At 35.4% G+C, this 20819-nt stretch overlaps 1 protein-coding gene across 2 annotated transcripts in view; it reads right to left on the bottom strand.

Annotated features, from left to right (window-relative positions):
* The window catches only part of HSF2 (heat shock transcription factor 2), a 37935-nt gene that overhangs the window by 13611 nt on the left and 3505 nt on the right, over positions 1-20819 (bottom strand). For both annotated transcript variants that reach the window (XM_025383825.1, XM_025383826.1), the window contains exons 2-6: positions 6898-7006; positions 6614-6741; positions 5729-5853; positions 3045-3120; positions 90-151 (exon numbers count right to left, since the gene is read on the bottom strand). In XM_025383825.1, the coding sequence (XP_025239610.1) occupies positions 90-151; positions 3045-3120; positions 5729-5853; positions 6614-6741; positions 6898-7006 (500 nt within the window). The remainder of the gene's footprint in view (positions 1-89; positions 152-3044; positions 3121-5728; positions 5854-6613; positions 6742-6897; positions 7007-20819) is intronic.

Here is a 20819-nt window from a genome sequence, read left to right as displayed (position 1 = left end):
TACTCAGCTAACGTAGGCTACTCATAGTTAAACGCTAACAAGTCTGACTGTCTATATACAGGCCATAATGCTATATCATAAAAACTTACCTTTTACGTTTTAAACTCACAAGTTGGTTATTCTGAACCAATGTAACAATAAACTGGACAATCTGAAAAAAATATAAACAAAAATTCTTTCATTATACTGTTAATTCTTCCGTCTCTATTACCAAGTCTTATAAAACAAATTCATATAATAATTTGTCCTCTATTCTAAGTCTCATAATTTCTCACATATTAACACTTGAAATCCAGGTGCACCTTACAACTGCTGTCTAAAGAAACGTACCAGCTTCCAGGCAGTTTGTTTGTTTTGGTGATAAGTACCAAACTTGCCTGGGTGTAGACCCCAACTTTTTTACTTCAAATACTTTAAAGAAGATTTCATTATGGTGCAAAAGAGAAAACTGGTGTTTGATAGGCAACATTTTACTTATACCAGGTAACAGAGGCAAAAGAAACTGTCAGTTCCTTCAGAATAATCATAAAATTTTCAAGTTAGAAACAGTTGATGGGCCAGGCATGGTGGCTCATGCCTGTAATCTCAACACTTTAGGAAGCCTAAGTAGGAGGACTGCTTCAGCCCAGGAGTCCAAGACCAGCCTGGGCAACATCGTGATGCTCCATTTCTAAACAAACAAACAAACAAACTCTGCTTGCAACCAAAGAAAAAAAAAGAAAAAGAAAAACGTTTATTGCCTGATTCTATAAAGATTAATGTTGAGACCTACCTGTCAAAACTTCCTGCTGACAAGGGAAGCTAATCTTTAATATTTGATTAAATTAGAGAGAAAACTGTCAAGACACACAAACAAGCTTTCATATTTCATAGTAGTGTTTCTTAAAGTGTGGCCCATAAACCAACAACATTAGCTTAGGAACTATGGATATGTTAAATTCTCAATCCTACTACAGAATTGTTGAATCTGAAATTTGGATCATGGGATCCAGTAATGCGTGTGTTTAGAAAGCCCTTTAAGTGTGACTGGATACTGATATGAGTATAAGAACCACTGGCTTAAGAGTATGTCTTGAAATTACATTGCCAACTTCCTAAAGGTGCTATAAAAGGTGAGGATCATATGGTAAACTATAAAACGTAGTGTATCACTGAGAAGCTATGAATAAAAGCCAAAATTGATTGGAGCACTATTTAGACTCTGTGCAGAAAGTGTGCTTATAAGCTTTGTGAAATTACATGAATTAAATAGAGTATTATCAATTAAAAATATCTATTGTATAGCTTTTAACAGTGAGCATTTCCTCACAAAAAAAGGCTACTAAGAGGTCTGCCTTATAATCAATATCAATTTTTCAATGGACAAAAATATAGACATTTTAACTGAAGAGTTTGATAGTATTAGAGTCTATGAAAAGGAGGGTAGCCGCCAAAATGCTTATGCAAGAGAAAATGCCAACAGTTAATGAAAAGACAATATGTAAGCTTAAAGATGTTTATGATACAACTCGACTTCAGTTTTTTTAATTAATAAATGTTATGGGAAAATTCTAAAAACTTCAGGTTGAATTTATAACAACATCAATCAGTGGCTAAATTAAATTTATTCTATATCTCAATTCTCTTTTGACACTTTTGGATCACATTATACAGGGATTTTTATTTGAAGAAGATAAGGCATCTAACACAGCATGTAACTTCTATACCTGTTAAGTCCTGTAACTGGACCATCACACATATTATTCTCAATTAATCCATGGCCGACAGTAAATTCCAGGAGCAGAGTAAAAATTATTGGTTGTTGTTATGCATTATATAAACACCACTCAACAAAGCACAGAGATTCAAACTCAAATTTTAGAAGACAGAATGTTAGCATTCATGAAAAACTGAAATGTCATATAGCTATTTTATCAACTATTCTTGCTTTCAGGAAAAAAAAAAAATCTACACATTATAGAGTGTTGTAAGTTAATATATTACCAAAACACTGTTTCTGAAAACTATTAACAGACTGTTTCCATAAAGTACAGGTTAAGGTACATCTATTGTTTTAAATCAACTGTTCTTAACCAGGCTGCACATTAGAGTTGCCTATGAAAGTTTTAAAAATATGTGTACTTGGACTAAACACTTAGAACTGAATTCTACTACATTCAACCTTCACTTGAACACTAATTTAAAAAAAAAAAAAAAAGTAAATCTATGCTGACTATAGGCCACAGGCTGCAACTACTATTCATCTCTGCTTTAAGCCTTCTCCATTAGACTCTGATCCTGTCAGTCACCACCCTATTTTTAGTTCAAGGGCCTTCTAAGCAGGAGCAATCAGAAGCTCCCCCTCAAAAAACCTGTTGCTTTAACTCAGAGTCTAGTTTACTCATGAGCAAAAAATAGCTGCCTTAATTACTATGTTTCATCTCTTATTAGCAAATGAAAGCTGATATGCAAAGATTAAATGACAAGGACACAATGAAATGGAGGGATTCCAACTCCTATATTAAATTTTTAGCTCACATACTAAAATCTAAAATTCATTTTACTATGTTAACTGCTTTTCTGCACAGACTAATAACTGCATACATTGAGAAATTTTTTGAAGTCATAATTTGGTCAACTGATTTGAAAATATTTGTCATTTATCTTCTGAGACCTTAACTATGTCTTTTATAATAAAAAACAACAACAACAAAAAAACCCAGTAAGGCTATGTTTTCTAATTTTAAAAGAAATTGGTAGTGTATTAATTAAGCCCATAAAAATAAAGTATTTCAAAGTTGTTATATTAGGCAAAAGATTATTTACTAAAAGCTACTGAGACATTATCTGCAAGTATGGAATAACCATCTTTAGCTAGTGAGAAATTTTTTATTAAAAATATGTAACACTTGGCTTAATTTCATTTCATTTTTTACTTCGATCTGTGCATCCAATATGTAAGAAACTAAGATCAATCACAGATACTCAATACTGACCTTTTTGGGTGGCAAACTGTATCCATTAAACAAATGCAAATTACGGTCCTGGGGAAAAGAGCTTCTTACCTTTCGAATAACCTGTTGCTGTTGTGCATGCTTTGCTCGTAATTCTGACACCTCCTTCCAAAGGGACTCATTCTCACTATGTTATAATTTATTAAGCAACAAAACAAAACAAAAAAAATCAGTCAGAAAACCAGACCACAATATCTTTAATTAAGAATACCAGACAACTTAACTACACTTATTTTTACTCTATATATATTTATGAGACTAAGAAAACTTTGGTTCAATTACACAGGAATGACAGCTACCTTGACACAACTCCTGAATCATTCCTTTTTTTTTAAAAAAAAGGCAGAGCTTTGCTCTGTCACCCAGGCTGAAGTGCAGTGGTACGATCTCCGCTCACTGCAATCTTCGCCTCCAAGGTTCAAGCAATTCTCGTGCCTCAGCTTCCTAAGTAGTTGGGATTACAGGCATGTGTCACAACCGGCTAATTTTTTTGTATTTTTAGTAGAAACAGGGTTTCACCATGTTGGCCAGGCTGATCTCAAACTCCTGACCCTCAGGTGATCTACCCACCTCGGCCTCCCAAAGTGCTGGGATTACAGGTGTGAGCCACCACGCCTAGCACCAGAATCATTCCTTCTTAAGTGTATTATCTGCTACTCATGGCAATATATACACAGAAACTTAAAGACATATGCCTACATCCATACAGTAGTTGGCAATTTACTACTTTTGACAATCTGGCTCATTACTTTTTGCTTAAAAAAAAATAAGCCAGTCTTTCGACTGTAGCTACCAAGTGAATTCAGGCCTTCCTAATCTAACCTTGCAAAACAAAGGGTAGTGATATATACCCAGTACTTACTATACTCCAAGCACTATGTTAGACATTTTATGTGTATTACTTATTTAAAACTTCTCTAAAAACCACCAAGAAATAAGTCATTATCTCTATTTTATAGATGAGGACACTGAGGTATAGATAATTGAAGGGAATTGCTCAAGATCATACAAATAATTTGGTAAGTGTTGAAGTCAAACTAAAGTCTGTCAGATTCTAAAACTATCTTAAGATCTATCTCAAACAAAAGCATATGTAAACCACTAAAATGTTATTCTGAAAAAGCATATCCAATAATATGGATATTAACTTGCACAATAACTTGCCAAATATGAATAGCTTCTTCTTTGTTCACCTTTTTTAATTGAAACTGCATTATGCTGTTAAATGTTAGCAGCATGGATAATGCTGAAAAGACGTGACAGACACTCTACCTATTAAATGCTTTAATTTTCCATCTTTTGTTAATCTCCACAAATCATCTTCTTTAATCCAAACTAATATAAAAGGAACTGCAGATTTACATATAAAGGTAGACCAAAGGAGATTTTAATATTTACTGAATAACTACTGTATTTTTCTGATTCAAATTTTAAAATGCTGTTACCTGCTTACTAAACAAAGGTGCGGTGGCTCATGCCTGTAATTCCAGCACTTTGAAAGGCAGATGTGGGCGGATCACTTGAGGTCAGGAGTTTGAGAACAGCCTGGCCAACATGGTGAAACCCTGTCTCAACTAAAACTACAAAAATTAGCTGGCACATGCCTGTAATCCCAGCTACTAGGGAGGCTGAGGCACAAGAATCGCTTGAACCAGGAGGCGGAGGTTGCAGTAGGGTGAGATCAAGTCACTGCACTCCAGACTGGGTAACAGAGTGAGACTGTGTCTCAAAACAAAAACAAAAACAAACAAACAAACAAAAATAAGGAGAAGAAAGTTTCCTCTAAGACACAAAAGATGATTTGGGGATCACTTTCTTTAAGGGGTAAAACTGTGGTCCAAGGAACTGGGTCAAAGAGCAGCTAGTATACGCAAGATACATACAATAAACAAGTTGTTAAATAAAGTACACAAAAAGGGAAAGCCTAAAGCTTATTTAAAAAAGAAATCAAAGTCATAAGTTCCTCTTTTAATGAAGATATTTGAGTTATGATTAACTAAAGTAATGTCCCAAATTTGATATGGAAGAGAGAATACGTAAACTACTCTTAAGCCCTTGGCACCTATTAGGATACAGAAAAATTCCAGCTACTTACTAAGAAGAGTAATACACCATCTACTCTATATATAAGTTATTAGTATGGCAAGTTAGAATAATGGTACCAAGAAATGTAGTAAAATACAATGAAGCATCTTTCTGTAGATAAAAGGTCTGAATAACACTTTTCCAAGTCTATATGAAATAAGTATTAAGCAGGGCAACTCTCTTGTATTATTGTTTTCCGATTTTTTTGTGTCCTACTTTTTCCTAAAAGCCCACCCAGAGAAGTCTTAAGCAACAGCCACTAAACAAAGGATGGGTAACATACAGTGTTTTTATGTCATATGCCCTCATTGTCTATGAACACAATATGAGCTAACCTAAGTAGAATGCTATTTCCTACATCATCTTAAAGACCTAATGTTTATCGCTAAGACTTATACATCAAATTGTTTTGATATGCTTAGGTTTATAACTTCTTCTGACTATCATAATTAAAACAATATTAGGGTAAAGTCTATGGCCACAAATCAAAGTAAAGGGAACCAATACTTACAGAAAAATGACCTTTGATCTTGGCTTCAACAAAGTGATCTGAGTACTTACAATAAAACATCAGACAACCTCCAAACCCAACACACACAGACAAATACTCAATTCCCACATTAAAATTATATTTGGAAATAAAACTTTACCTTTTTAATTCAGAAAGCCTGGACTCAATAGTTTCCTGTTTTATTTGAACCTTCTGAGCACTACTTATAATTTTTGTTAAATCTTCCTGACGAATTTTATTTTCTTCTGGTTTTGAAGATGAAACCTTTGAAAAAGTAAATTTAGAAAATCAAAGAAACAGTAAACACTCATGATTGTAACTCAAAGCTTCCCTATCAGAAGAGGTTTTCGTGGCCTGTTCAGGAAGTGAGATCTGGTTCCAAAAGCCCGGGATGAAATGCTAGAGAAAGAATAAACTTCAGAGCTCAATGGGAGGGAATGTAAGGAATAATGTACTTAAAAAAATGTTTTTTAATGTGAAAAAGTTTCCACAAGCAGGAATATCTTAGGGTCTTTTATTCTCCCCTTATGCCAAACTCCTTGCAGTTTCCCCCAAGCCTCTTTATTGCCACATTCCACATTTAATTAAATTTATGCAGTAAGAGGTTCATGCTAGGCCATTTTCTTCCATGGTCCACTCCTTTTATAGATTTAGTAAAATATCTTGTTTTACCAAAAGATATTATGCATTAAAAATGTATTACTGAATGTATTTCTGAAAGCCTACTATGTGGGCATATTTATATTATTAGAAGAGACTTATTGTAGGCACTGGATATACAATAGCAAACTATAGAAAAAACCTTTCAGGGAGCTCACATTCTAGCAGGAACTTATTTTACTTTATTTTATTTTTAAGCTAACTTAGGAAAAAAATACAGGGAAACAAGTAAAACTTTACTTTCCTAATTCATCCCAACAAGGAACAGTTGTGTATTTCTGTACTTTCAACAGTTGAAATAAAAATCTTGGTCAAGCACACTCCAAGTCAATACCCGAATCAGCTCATGTTCACAACAGCTCACCTTCCTTTTAATGTTCTCCAACAAGTCATCCTGTCCTTGTTTGAAGTAAGGATGCTGAAATTCTACAGGACCATCTCTTTCTTGCTTTACAATTCCAGAGTCGATATGTACTACTTTACGGAAACCATCTGAAAAAGATTCAAAATTCAAATGACTAAAATAAACGAGTCAAAATTTGGTGGTGCTGGTATGGAATAATTTTCCTTTACCACCCTAATGGGGGAAAAAATGGCTTCATCAGTAGCTGATAATACTACTCCAAATAAACTGCTGTCCATACTCACACATATTCAGTTGCCTCACAAAGCTTGCCATGTTATTGTGCTTGAAATATTTGGGAAGAATTTCTTTTGCAAATCGTTGCTCATCCAAGACCAGAAAACTCTGGCCATTCTACAAGGGGAAAAAAAAGAAGAAAAAGTCAATTAATTAAGTTCCTATGACACATGGTGATATATTTATACATCCCAGAACTGTCTTGAGTAGTCCTTCCTAGATGTCTTCAGACTAACATTCTATTCTTGATAACAGGAACAACAAACGAATTGCAATTAAGTACCAAACTGCAACTAAGCTTTTTGATGTCAACCTCCAAAGTTTAGGAATATATTTCAAACCAAATGCCACATCACACGCTATGGTGAAATATTAGAAGAATTTCCACTAAACCAGAAATGAGAAAATGAAATACAATTATGTAGCCAGCAGAATTAACATTGTTTTAAAACTAGTGCAATAAAGACCAAAAAAAAAAAAGAAAAAAAGATTTTGAGAGGAAGTACCATTTTATAATTACTTGCAGTAGACATAATTGTATCTTTGTACAATCTATTTATTTATTATTTTTTATTATACTTTAAGTTCTAGGGTGCACGTGCACAATGTGCCGGCTTGTTACATATGTGCCATATTGGTGTGCTATACCCGTTAACTCGTCATTTATATTAGGTATATCTCCTAATGCTATCCCTCCCCCGCCACCCCACCCCACAACAGGCCCAAGTATGTGATGTTCCCCTTCCTGTGTCCAAGTGTTCTCATTATTCAATTCCCACCTATGAGTGGGAACATGTGGTGTTTGGTTTTCTGTTCTTGCGAGAGTTTGCTGAGAATGATGGTTTCCAGCTGCATCCATGTCCCTACAAAGGACATGAACTCATCCTTTTTTATGGTTGCATAGTATTCCATGGTGTGCATGTGCCACATTTTCTTAATCCAGTCTGTCACTGATGGACATCTGGGTTGGTTCCAAGACTTTGCTATTCTGAATAGTGCCACAATAAACATATGTGTGCATGTGTCTTTATAGTAGCATGATTTATAATCCTTTGGGTATATCCACAGTAATGGGATGGCTGGGTCAAATGGTATTTCTAGTTGTAGATCCTTGAGGAATCACCACACTGTCTTCCACAATGGTTGAACTAGTTTACAGTCCCACCAACAGTGTAAAAGAGTTCCTATTTCTCCACATCCTCTCCAGCACATTGTTTCCTGACTTTTTAATGATTGCCATTCTAACTGGTGTGAGATGGTATCTCATTGTGGTTTTGATTTCCATTTCTCTGATGGCGAGTGATGATGAGCATTTTTTCATGTGTCTGTTGCCTGCATGAATGTCTTCTTCTGAAAAGTGTCTGTTCATATCCTTCACCCACTTTTTGATGGGGTTGTTTTTTTCTTGTAAATTTGTTTTGAGTTCTTTGTAGGTTCTACTTTGTCAGATGAGTAGATTGAAAAAATTACCTCCCATTCTGTAGGTTGCCTGTTCACTCTGATGGTAGTTTCTTTTGCTGTGCAGAAACTCTAGTTTAATTAGATCCCATTTGTCAATTTTGGCTTTTGTTCCCATTGCTTTTGGCATTTTAGTCATGAAGTCCTTGCCCACGCCTATGTCCTGAATGGTATTGCCTAGGTTTACTTCTAGGGTTTTTATGGTTTTAGGTCTAACATTTAAGTTTCTAATCCATCTTGAATTAACTTTCGTATAAGGTGTAAGGAAGGAATCCAGTTTCAGCTTTCTACATATGGATAGCCTATTATTAAATAGGGAATCCTTTCCCCATTTCTTGATTTTTTCAGGTTTGTCAAAGATCAGATGGCTGTAGATGTGTGGTATTATTTCTGAGGGCTCTGCTCTGTTCCATTGGTCTATATCTCTGTTTTGGTACCAGTACCATGCTGTTTTGGTTACTGTAGCCTTGTAGTATAGTTTGAAGTCAGGTAGCGTGATACCTCCAGCTTTGTTCTTTTGGCTTAGGATTGTCTTGGCAATGCGGGCTCTTTTTTGGTTCCATATGAACGTTAAAGTAGTTTTTCCCAATTCTGTGAAGAAAGTCATTGGTAGCTTAATGGGGATGGCACTGAATCTATAAATTACCTTGGGCAGTATGGCCATTTTCATGATGATTCTTCCTATCCATGAGCATGGAATGTTCTTCCATTTGTCTGTGTCCTCTTTTATTTCACTGAGCAGTGGTTTGTAGTTCTCCTTGAAGAGGGCCTTCACATCCCTTGTAAGTTGGATTCCTATGTATTTTATTCTCTTTGAAGCTATTGTGAATGGGAGTTCACTCATGATTTGGCTCTCTGTTTGTCTGTTATTGGTATATAAGAATGCTTGTGATTTTTGCACATTGATTTTGTATCCTGAGACTTTGGTGAAGTTGTTTATCAGCTTAAGGAGATTTTGGGCTGAGATGATGGGGTTTTCGAAATATACAATCATGTCATCCGCAAACAGGGACAATTTGACTTCTTCTTTTCCTAACTGAATACCCTTGATTTCTTTCTCTTGCCTGATTGCCCTAGCCAGAACTTCCAACACTATGTTGAATAGGAGTGGTGAGAGAGGGCATCCCTGTCTTGTGCCCGTTTTCAAAGGGAATGCTTCCAGTTTTTGCCCATGCAGTATGATATTGGCTATGGGTCTGTCATAAATAGCTCTTATTATTTTGAGATACGTTCCATCAATACCGAATTTATTGAGAGTTTTTAGCATGAAGGGCTGTTGAATTTTGTCAAAGGCCTTTTCTGCATCTATTGAGATAATCATGTGGTTTTTGTCTTTGGTTCTGTTTATATACTGGATTATGTTTATTGATTTGCGTATGTTGAACCAGCCTTGCATCCCAGGGATGAAGTCCACTTGATCATGGTGGATAAGCTTTCTTTCTGATGTGCTGCTGGATTCGGTTTGCCAGTATTTTATTGAGGATTTTTTACATCGATGTTCATCAGGGATATTAGTTTAAAATTATCTTTTTTTGTTGTGTCTCTGCCAGACTTCGATATCAGGATGATGTTGGCCTCATAAAATGAGTCAGAAGGAGTCTGTCTTTTTCTATTGATTGGAACAGTTTCAGAAGGAATGGTATCAGCTCCTCCTTGTACCTCTGGTAGAATTCGGCTGTGAATCCGTCTGGTCCTGGACTTTTTTTGGTTGGTAGGCTATGAATTATTGCTTCAATTTCAGAGCCTGTTACTGGTCTATTCAGGGATTCAACTACTTCCTGGTTTAGTCTTGGGAGAGTGTATGTGTCCATTTCTTCTAGGTTTTCTAGTTTATTTCCTTAGAGGTGTTTACAGTATTCTCTGATGGTAGTTTGTATTTCTGGGGGGTCGGTGGTGATATCTCCTGTATCATTTTTAATGTGTCTATTTGATTCCTCTCTCTTTTCTTACTTATTAGTCTTGCTAGCGGTCTATCAATTTTTGTTGATCTTTTCAAAAAACCAGCTCCTGGATTCATTGATTTTTTGAAAGGTTTTTTATGTCTCTATCTCCTTCACTTCTGATCTGATCTTAGTTATTTCTTGCCTTCTGCTAGCTTTTGAACGTAAACGCTCTTGTTTCTCTGGTTCTTTTAATTGTGATGTTAGGGTGTCAATTTTAGATCTTTCCGGTTTTCTCTTGTGGGCATTTAATGCTATAAATTTCCCTCTACACACTGCTTTAAATGCGTCCAAGAGATTCTGGTATGTTGTATCTTTGTTCTTATTGGTTTCAAAGAACATCTTTATTTCTGCCTTCATTTTGTTGTGTACCCAGTAGTCATTCAGGAGCAGGTTGTTCAGTTTCCACGTAGTTGAGCAGTTTTGAATGAGTGTCTTAGTCCTGAGTTCTAGTTTGATTATACTGTGGTCTGAGAGACAGTTTGTTATAATTTCTGTTCTTTTACATTTGCTGTGGAGTGCTTTACTTCCAACTATGTGGTCAATTTTGGAATAAGTGTGATGTGGTGCTGAGAAGAATGTATATTCTGTTGATTGGGGTGGAGAGTTCTGTAGATGTCTATTAGGTCTGCTTGGTGCAGAGCTGAGTTCAATTCCTGGATATCCTTGTTAACTTTCTGTCTCATTGATCTGTCTAATGTTGACGGTGAGGTGTTAAAATCTCCCATTATTATTGTGTGGGAGTCTAAGTCTCTTTGTAAGTCTCTAAGAACTTGCTTTATGAATCTGGGTGCTCCTGTATTGGATGCATGTATATTTAAGATAGCTCTTCTGGTCGAATTGATCCTTTTACCATTATGTAATGGCCTTCTTTGTCTCTTTTGATCTTTGTTGGTTTAATTGTCAGATTTACCAAAGTTGAAATGAAGGAAAAAATCTTAAGGGCAGCCAGAGAGAAAGGTCGGGTTACCCACAAAGGGAAGCCCATTAGACTAACAGCAGATCTCTCGGCAGAAACTCTACAAGCCAGAAGAGAGTGGGGGCCAATATGCAACATTCTTAAAGAAAAGAAATTTCAACCCAGAATTTCATATCCAGCCAAACTAAGTTTCATAAGTGAAGGAGAAATAAAATCCTTTACAGACGAGCAAATGCTGAGAGATTTTGTCACCACCAGGCCTGCCCTACAAGAGCTCCTCAAGGAATCACTAAGCATGGAAAGGAACAACTGGTAACAGCCACTGCAAAAACATGCCAAAATGTAAAGAGCATCAATGCTAGGAAGAAACTGCATCAACTAATGAGCAAAATAACCAGCTAACATCATAATGACAGGATCAAGTTCACACATAACAATATTAACCTTAAATGTAAATGGGCTAAATGCTCCAATTAAAAGACACAGACTGGAAAACTGGAGAAAGAGTCAAGACCCATCAGTGTGCTGTATTCAGGAGACCCATCTCACGTGCAGAGACACACATAGGCTCAAAATAAAGGGATGGAGGAAGATCTACCAAGCAAATGGAGAACAAAAAAAAGCAGGGGTTGCAGGGGTTGCAATCCTAGTCACTGTACAATCAATTAAAAAATCCTTTAAGAATTCAGTGAGATACGTGGTTAATAAATTAATATTAAACGTCACTAGTGTTTTTCTCTACAAAAAACAAACACCTGAAAACACTACAAAAATAAGTAATCAAAGTAGCACGGTACTGGCATACAGACAAACATATAGATCAACGAAATAAAACAGAGCCCAGAAATAAACCCTGCCAAAGGACTTTTGGCAAGTGTCAAGACCATTCAATTAAAAAAGGACAGTCTTTTCAACAAATGGTGCAGGGAAAACTGGGTATCTACATACAAAAAAATGAAGTTAGACCCTTAGCTGATACATACCATATATAAACACTAACTTCAAATCAATCAAAGACCTAAACCCAAGCACTAAATAAACTTTTAACAGTAGTAAAGCATGACATTAGATTTAGCAATGATTTATTGAATGTAACACTAAAAGTACAGGCAACAAAAGCAAAAACAGACAAATAGAACTACATCAAATCCAAAAACTTTTATGAAAAGAAGACTACCAACAGATTTAAAAGACAACCCTCAGAATGGAAAGAAAGTGCAAATCATATATCTCATAAGAAGTTAATATCCAGAACATAGAAAGAACTCTTAAAATTCAAAAACAACAAAAGACAAAAAACCCCCAAACAACCCGATTAAAAAACAAGCAAGGAACTGAGTAGGTATTTCTCCAAAGAATCTATACAAACTGCCAATAAGCACATAAAAAGACAGTCAGTAACACAAATCATTAGGGAAATGAAAATCAAAACTAAAACAATATACTACTTCACAACCAGTAGAATGGCTATTATCAAAAACACATAAAAAAAGTTTTGGCAAGGATGTGGAGAAATTGGAATCTTGGTGCAATATTGGTTGGGAATGTTAAAATAGTGTGGTTGCTGTGGAAAACAATATGATAGTTCCTTTAAAAATTAAACAAAGAACATATAATCTAGCAATTCCACTCCTAGGTATACACTCAAAAACAAAAAACAAAAAACAAAAACAAAAACAACAATAACAAAAAAAAAACATAAAAGCAACGACTTGAACAGATACTTGTACCCCATGTTCACAGTAGCATTTTTCACAATAGGCAAAAAGTAGAAGTAACTTAAGTATCCACCAATACATTGTGAAATATGTATGGATAAAATATAGTATATACATGCAATGAAATATTATTTCACCTAAAAAAGGAAATTCTCACAGCTACAACATGGAAAGAACTTTGAAAACTTTATGCTGTGAAATAAGCCAGTCACAAAAGAACAAACACTGTACAATTTCCCTTATATGAAGTTTTCATAACAGCCAATTTCAGAGACAAAAAGTAGAATGGTGATTGTCAGGGGCTGGGGAGAGGAAGGAGTTGGAAGTTATTGTGAAAAGTGTATAAAGTTTCAGTGTGGAAAGATAAAAACTGTTCTGGAGATGGGTGGTGGTAATGGTTGCCTAACAATGTGAATCTAACTTAACAAACTTAAAATGGTTAATTTTATGTATATTTTACCATAATTAAAAAAATTAGAAACTAAAATGGAATAAAAAACCCAATAATAATAGAAAAATGTTAAGTATCTAAAAATAAAATTTAAAAATATACAGGAACTTTAAAAATATTAAAACTACAGAAATATAAAAGGAAGACAAATGCAGTACCATAAAGGTGTCAATCCTCTCTAAATTAACCAATACATTAAATTCTCTATTAAAAAATGATTTGTGGAGTAAAGATGAATTGATGCTATTATAACCAAACATTAGGTAGTTAAGTTCGTTTGTAAAAATAATTACATAACAACAAACAAGAAAATATTCAGAACAATGGGGAGTATTTTAACCTTACCCAATATAGATTATAAAATCATAGTGTCAACAATTTAGTACAAAAGAAAAAGTGATTAAATAGATTAATGGACTGACTAGAGAGGATAGATGAACCAGCAAATCTATTTGAGAATTTACCAGGTAGTAAGTCAAGATGGCATTCAAATTAGGGGATAATCAGGACAGAAAAGGATTAAGAAATTTTCCATTTGGGAAGAAAAATAAGAGCTCAATGCCCTCTCACTCTTTACAACCAAGCTTTTGGAGACATGACATAATAAACAAAGAAGACATATAGATAAAATATAAAATAATCCAGGGAGACTGCTAGCTTCTTACTCTATCTCTACTCTCCTCTACTTTCTTCCTAACAGAAACACAATTTTGATGAAAAACACACTGTGAAATTTAGCAGAGGCCCAGACTCATAATTGAAGAATGTAAAGCAAAACAAATAATGATTTTCCCTTATTAGATTAAATTTACAACCCTTGACAATAACCAGGATTGGCAACTAGGTAATCATCAAAATTAAAATGCATACATCTTTTCCTACCTTAAAAGAACTTTCCCTCTTACGCCTTCTTTTTCAATCTACCCATTTGTCTTTTCCTTAACTGCAAAATTTAACAAGCAGGTATTTTAAACCCCCCTTCTCCAATTCAGGACCATCCACTTACTCTCACTAAAACTGGTTTTGGTTCCCTCACTTGACTGAAACCAGATTTCTAAAATGTCAAATGTCAAATTCAATGCCCTCTTTTCAGTCCTGATCTTCCTACACCTCTCTGTGGCATTTCATTTGGTACAACTAACAATTACCTCCTTAAATGTTCTACTCTCTGGGCTTTGATGTTAAACACTATTGAGTCTCTTATCTCTCATATTTCCTTTCAATTTCTTCCACCTATCAAATAAGAGGTAGCTGTGTTTTCTAGGTTTTTATCCTTGATCATGGCAGCATTGATATTCTTTCCTTAGACAAAGGAAAGACAAAGGAAAGAATATATATATATGAATATTTATATCCACACTAGGGTATCTTATTATTGACTTTATTTTATATGATGATAAACACATCTACATCCCTGTCCATGATCATCTCAAATTACACACTTCAATTTAAAATTGTTAACATTTTTTACACTATGTTAACTCAGTATGTTCTCAACCCATTTCCTGTTTCCCCTGAAGTCAATCTTTTCTTGTGTCTTCCATTCTAGTAAGTCCCTTTCCCACTAACTTACTCGACATTTGATGTCAAGAAGAAAACATGAAGTTAAAAACTCTCAATTCTAACAGCTAGTAAGAGGGAAACATTAAAAACATTCCCTTTAAAAATTAAGAACAAAGCTGGAATCCCACGATAATTGCTACTATTCACTCTTAGTTACTGCCAAAAGAAAAACTGAAGGCATAAAGGTCTGAAAGGAAGAAAATAAATATCAATCACAGATACTATGGGTGTACTCAGAAAACTGAAATCAGTAAAATGATTTGCTCACTGATTATCAATTTACAAAAATTACTTGTATTTCTAATTACCAGCAACAGTTAGAAATCTATTTTTAAGTCAAGAACACCATTTACAACACATATAAGATATCCAGGAAGAAAATGAACAAAGATCCACAAGGCCTAATAGGAAACATTTATAAATCAACAAAATGAATTTAGAAATATGCCTTGTCACGAGAATACACAACACAGAGATATCGATTTTCCCGAATCTGATTTATATAGTTTTGATGCAATTGCAGCAAAAATCCAAAAGGCTTTCTTTTTTTAATGGAACTTGATTTTAAAACGTATATGGAAGAGCTAAAGACCAAAAATAGTTAAGGCACTCCTGAAGAATAGATTACCCTACCAAAAGACTTTTTCTGAAGCTACAGTAACTAAGACAGCAGAAGACAGGCACAGGATAAACTGTCCAATGGAATGGCATAAAGACTCCAGAAACAAAACCACTGAATGTTTGTGTCCCCCAAAATTCTATGTTGAAACCCTTGCCCCTGATATGATGGTATTTGGAGGTAGGGCCTTTGGGAGGTAATTAGGTTCAGAAAAGGTAATGAAGATAGGACCCCCAAGTTAGGTTTAGTGTCCTTATAAGATGAGAGAGACCAGAACACACACACACTCTCTCTCTCTCTCCACCATTGTGAAGACACAGAGAGAAGGCAGCTGTCTGCAAAGCAGAGAAAGCTCTAACGCAGGAACTGAAATGACTAGTGCCTTCATCTTGGACTTCTCTGCCTCCAGAACTGTAAAAAATAAATCTCTGTTGTTGAAGCCACCTAGTCTATGTTATTCTGCTACAGCAGCCCAACTGATTAAGACAATATCTATATGTACTTGTGACGTAAGACAGAAGTGGCAATACAGATCACTAGAAAAGGAGGAACTACTCAGTAAAGGTTCTAGACAACTAAAAGGTAAAAAACCACAAACTGGAAGATATGGCCAACACATAAACTTGAAAAGTGAGTATGTAGAATATATAGGAATTCTCACAAACAATAAAAAAAAAAAAAAAACAGAAAAATGGCAAAACAAACATTTCACAGAACAGGAAACACAAATAGCCAACAAACGTAAAAAGGTTTTAGAACTCATTAATAATCAAGAAAATATAAATCAAAACCTCATTGAGACAATGTTTTATCTCAATTAGATTGGTAAAAATTAAGAACAATAACTAATACACAGTTTTGAAGAGGCAGATTAACAGAAAATCTCCTACATGGCTAAGAGCGGAATAAGCTGGTGTGGTCTCTTTGGAAGATAATTTGCACTATCCTGAGGTTAAACATTTCATACCCTATATCCCAGCAATTGATGTGAGTGTACAGACCTTAGAGAAACTTGCTTATATACACCAGGAGAGACATACAAGAATATTCCTAACTGCATATGACACAGTTGATCTCTTTCCTGAGCCATTTTCTTTCATTAATTTCTATGAGTTCACTCCCTTGATTTTTCCTTCTTTTTCACTGTTCACTGTTTCACTTTTTCACTTCTCAGTGTCCTTTGCTGACTTTTGTCTTCAGACTCTCTAAATGTTGGAATAATAAATCTTTTGGTTCTTTCTATCTTCACAGATGATGATTTCATTTAGTCTCATGGCTTTACCAGTTACAAGGTACAAACTCCACCATGAATGCCAAAGTCTTATACTCAACAACCTATTCAACATTTCCACTTGGACATCTTGGAGTATGGAAGTCAGTCAAGCTGTTCAAAAAATTCCTGTTTTTTTTTTTTTTTTTCTAGCACTGCACTTCCCCATCCCTTTTGAAATTAGGTGTGGCCATATGACTAGGCATGGTCAAACTTAAGAAAAATTAAACAACTTTCAAGTTGTTTCAAATACTACTACAGATCCGTTTTTAATCTCAAAGTTAATATGCCAAAAAGAATCTCTAACTTATCTTCCCTCAGCAAATGGATTTATCCTGTAGTTCAAACCAAATTTATGAATCATTTTTAATTGTCGTTCTCCAACCATAGCCAATTTATCAATTCATCAGCAAATCCTGCAGCTCTGCCTTCAAAGAATATTTCAAAGCTGACTACTTCTCAATACCTCAACTGCTGCTACCTTAGTCTCAACCACCAATATTTTCAATACCATATAGGAAAACTGTGATAGTTTTCTAACTGGTCCCCTCATTTCCAATCTTCTTACTACAGATCTAGGGCCCTACACCATCTGCTCCGCCCTACCTCCCTACCCTCACTCTCCTATTCCCTAAAGATACTCTAACCACATGGGCCTTCCTGCTTCCTTGAACAGCCACATTCAAGGCCTTTCCTTTTGTCATTCCCCTCTGTCTGGCCCATCTTTTCTAATCATTTAGATCTCTCCTCAAACATCATCTCTTTGGAGAGGCTTTCCTCATCACCTTACCTAAAATATCCACAAATCCTAGTTTGTTTATGGGTCAGTTATCAATTTATTGCTCCAAATTCATTCTTCATTGTCTGCTCTACAAGCATAGAGCTAGATCCCTTAAATAAATATCTTTATTTTTCTAGGTACCATGATGTTAAGTTTTGTCAGCATGGGATACTACAGAGATATCACAAGAAAAAGGAGTTCTTGTTCCTGACTCATGTATCCTTGGCAAGCTTCTGCAGTGGAGGAAGGTTCTCCAGTGCCTAGCTCTTGATATTAATGGTAGTCAGCAACACTCAAAGGCCATCAGCTTTCCCTGGTGCTCCCTCTCTGGGGAGGTTTCAAAGCAGAGTATCTCTAACAAGATATCTCCCCATACACAGTTTTTTAGGGTACTCCAGAATAGGGATTTATAAACTTTTATCTTAATGGGACAAATAGTAAATTAGGCTTGCAGATTATAACATCATAACTCTACCTTTGTAGTGACAGATATAGACAATATGTAAATAGATTGGGCATAGCTGTGTTCTAATTAAACTTTATTTATAAAACAGCTGGCAAAAGGACTGTAGTTTGCCAATCCCTCAACTAGAGGGCATATTCCCCAGCAAGTTTTAAAGGATGCATTTCCAGTAAGTTCCACCAGAGCAACACTAGTGACTTCTCTGCTACTGAGTCATGGCCATATCCTCTCCAACAAGGTAAGAATCTTAGCCTTGGCAAAAAGCGTTCTTACTTGGGCACTCTATCTCAGCCATATCAGTAGTAGCTGCTTCTTAAAACTATTCCTGTATTCCCTGAATTTTCTTTAATTTCCCTGATAAAATCAGTAACTCTATTAAACTTACCCTCTTGAAAATATCTATGGCTTCTGACTTATGATTGGACCTTAATCAATACACAGTTTATCTTGCTTTTTTAAAGGCATTTATCACTAACTGAAATTATATTAATTGTGTTTTGCTTGCTTTTAATTTTTTTTTTTTTCTTTTAAGAGACAGGGGTCTCAGTATGTTGCCCAGGCTAGCCTCAAACTCCTGGGCTCAAGCAATCCTCCCAACTCAGCCTCTCCAGTACCTGGGACTACAGACATGCACCACCACACCCAGCTTGTATTTGCTTACTTTTTATTTATTAATATCCATCACTCAAATGTAAGCTCCATAAAGGTAGGCACTTTGGTTCACTACTGAATGAATTCCTAATACCCAGCACACTATCAGGTCATAACAGACTCATAACAAGTATCTGTGACTGACTAAATTAATCTTTGGCCAAATAAACTGAATTTTTAGAATTTCATCAAATTTTATTTGATTATATAAAATAGGAAGATGACAATAATCTCTTGCTTATACCTGTGCTCACTCTCTCTCACAAACCCTCCTTATTCATTCACATCACTCTATCTCTGCTTATTGTATTCCCTCAGTCTCTATTCTAAAATTAGTAAATAACTTAGAGTGCAAAAATTCACCTTCCTCCCTTTTAAACCTGTGAGGTTCAAGCAATACAACACAGAATCTCCCTCTAAGTATTTTACAAGGATCAGAAAACTACTACTGAGTGAGGTGGGAAAGACAGGCACCTTCTCCTTAAACCCTACCCAAAAATGTTGGCAAGATTCCAAAGAGTAGAAACGATAGTTACTCTCCAAATTAACCATTTGGCACTCTTGGTTTAGAACACTCAAAATATTCCTAATAATCTAATACTTCAGCCACATTACTTTAAAACATTTTTCAGAACAGAAATTTGTGACTTACTAATCTATAATTTTTTAATATGTACCAGCCAATCCTTTGGAGTCTTTAAAAGCTCATTCTTTCTCTTATATATACACAAGTAAAAATACTTGAAAATCAATCTTTCAACTTTTCTGCAGGTCTATCTAAGTTGGATTTTACCCTCATCTTCCCACACTTGTAGTCTTTCTTATTTTCACTTTGAAACACTGAAATAATGCAATGGTTGCTGGGATGTTCAAAACAATACTAGTACTTTGTGAAGTCCAAGGGCCTACTGCTCAAATTCATCCAAAACAGCTAGAAAACAATGGAAAAATTCTGTTTTTGCTCTCTCTCCCTCCTACCTATTTCCTAATTCATTTCTGCTGACATGAGGGGGACAGAGAAGCAGAGAATACCAAAGGGCACAAAAAGGGGGAAAAGCTGGGTATGAAGTCTTTGGTGGAAATCACTTCATTTTCTCAAACAATCTGAAAAACAGAGACAAAGGTAACAACACTGACAAAAGAATGACCCTCCAGTTCTTTCCTTCTTTTACACTGCTTCACTTCAGCGTACACTGGTTATCACATTTCATTAACTTGTAAAGGCTGTTTTTCACTATATAACTTCATTCAACTTCTACAGCCTTGTCTCTGAGTATCAAGTTTCACCAGTTGCTTCCAAGCTAATATGTGCCCTCTCTTTAGGACACTTAAGATTTAAAACAGCTTTAGGTTGTCTGACAGTACAATCTCTGTACTTGATTCTGACAACAGACTATCAAAGCCAAGAGCAGTTATATAAAATTTTACATTTAAAGGAAATGTTAAAAAATGAAACTTTTCATTTTTGTTTTTCAGAAGAGTAAGGATAAAATGGAAATATGTAAAACGCTCTTTCTTTTCTGTTTGTTGTTGTTTTGAGACAGGATTTTGTTCTGTTGCTCAGGCTGGCTTGCAGTGGTGTGATCTCAGCTCACTGCAACCTCTGCCTCGTGGACTCAAGCCATCTTCCCTCTTCAGCCTCCTGAGTAGCTGGGACTAAAGATGCATGCCACCATACCTGGCTACTTTCTGTATTTTTTTGTAGAGACAGGGTTTCGCCATGTTGCCCAGGCTGGTCTCAAACTCCTGAGCTCAAGCCGTCTGCCCATCTTGGCCTCCCAAAGTGCTGGGATTACAGGCATGAGCCACTGCACCTAGTCACATTATGCTTTCTTAAAGACAGTCTGGAATTAAGGCATTTCTATTATTTTAGAGTCAGTAACACATTTAAGTATAATTTCAATTGTTCAGATCATTATATTCTTGTATTTAATGGTGAGAGGTATTATTTCACTTTTTAATTTTGTCATATTGCAAACTTCAAGGAAAATAAAAGTTATATAAGTCTCCAGAGATATTATCCAGAGATAATTTGGATAACGCAGTTGGTTTTGGAAAAACGCAGTTGGTAAGAGTTTTTTCCCCTTGCCTTACACT

The sequence above is a fragment of the Theropithecus gelada genome, chromosome 4, assembly GCF_003255815.1.
Source record: "Theropithecus gelada isolate Dixy chromosome 4, Tgel_1.0, whole genome shotgun sequence".
Classification (NCBI taxonomy): Eukaryota; Metazoa; Chordata; class Mammalia; order Primates; family Cercopithecidae; genus Theropithecus; species Theropithecus gelada.
Note: the sequence above shows the minus strand (reverse complement) of the source record. Positions and strands in the feature narration are given on the sequence as shown.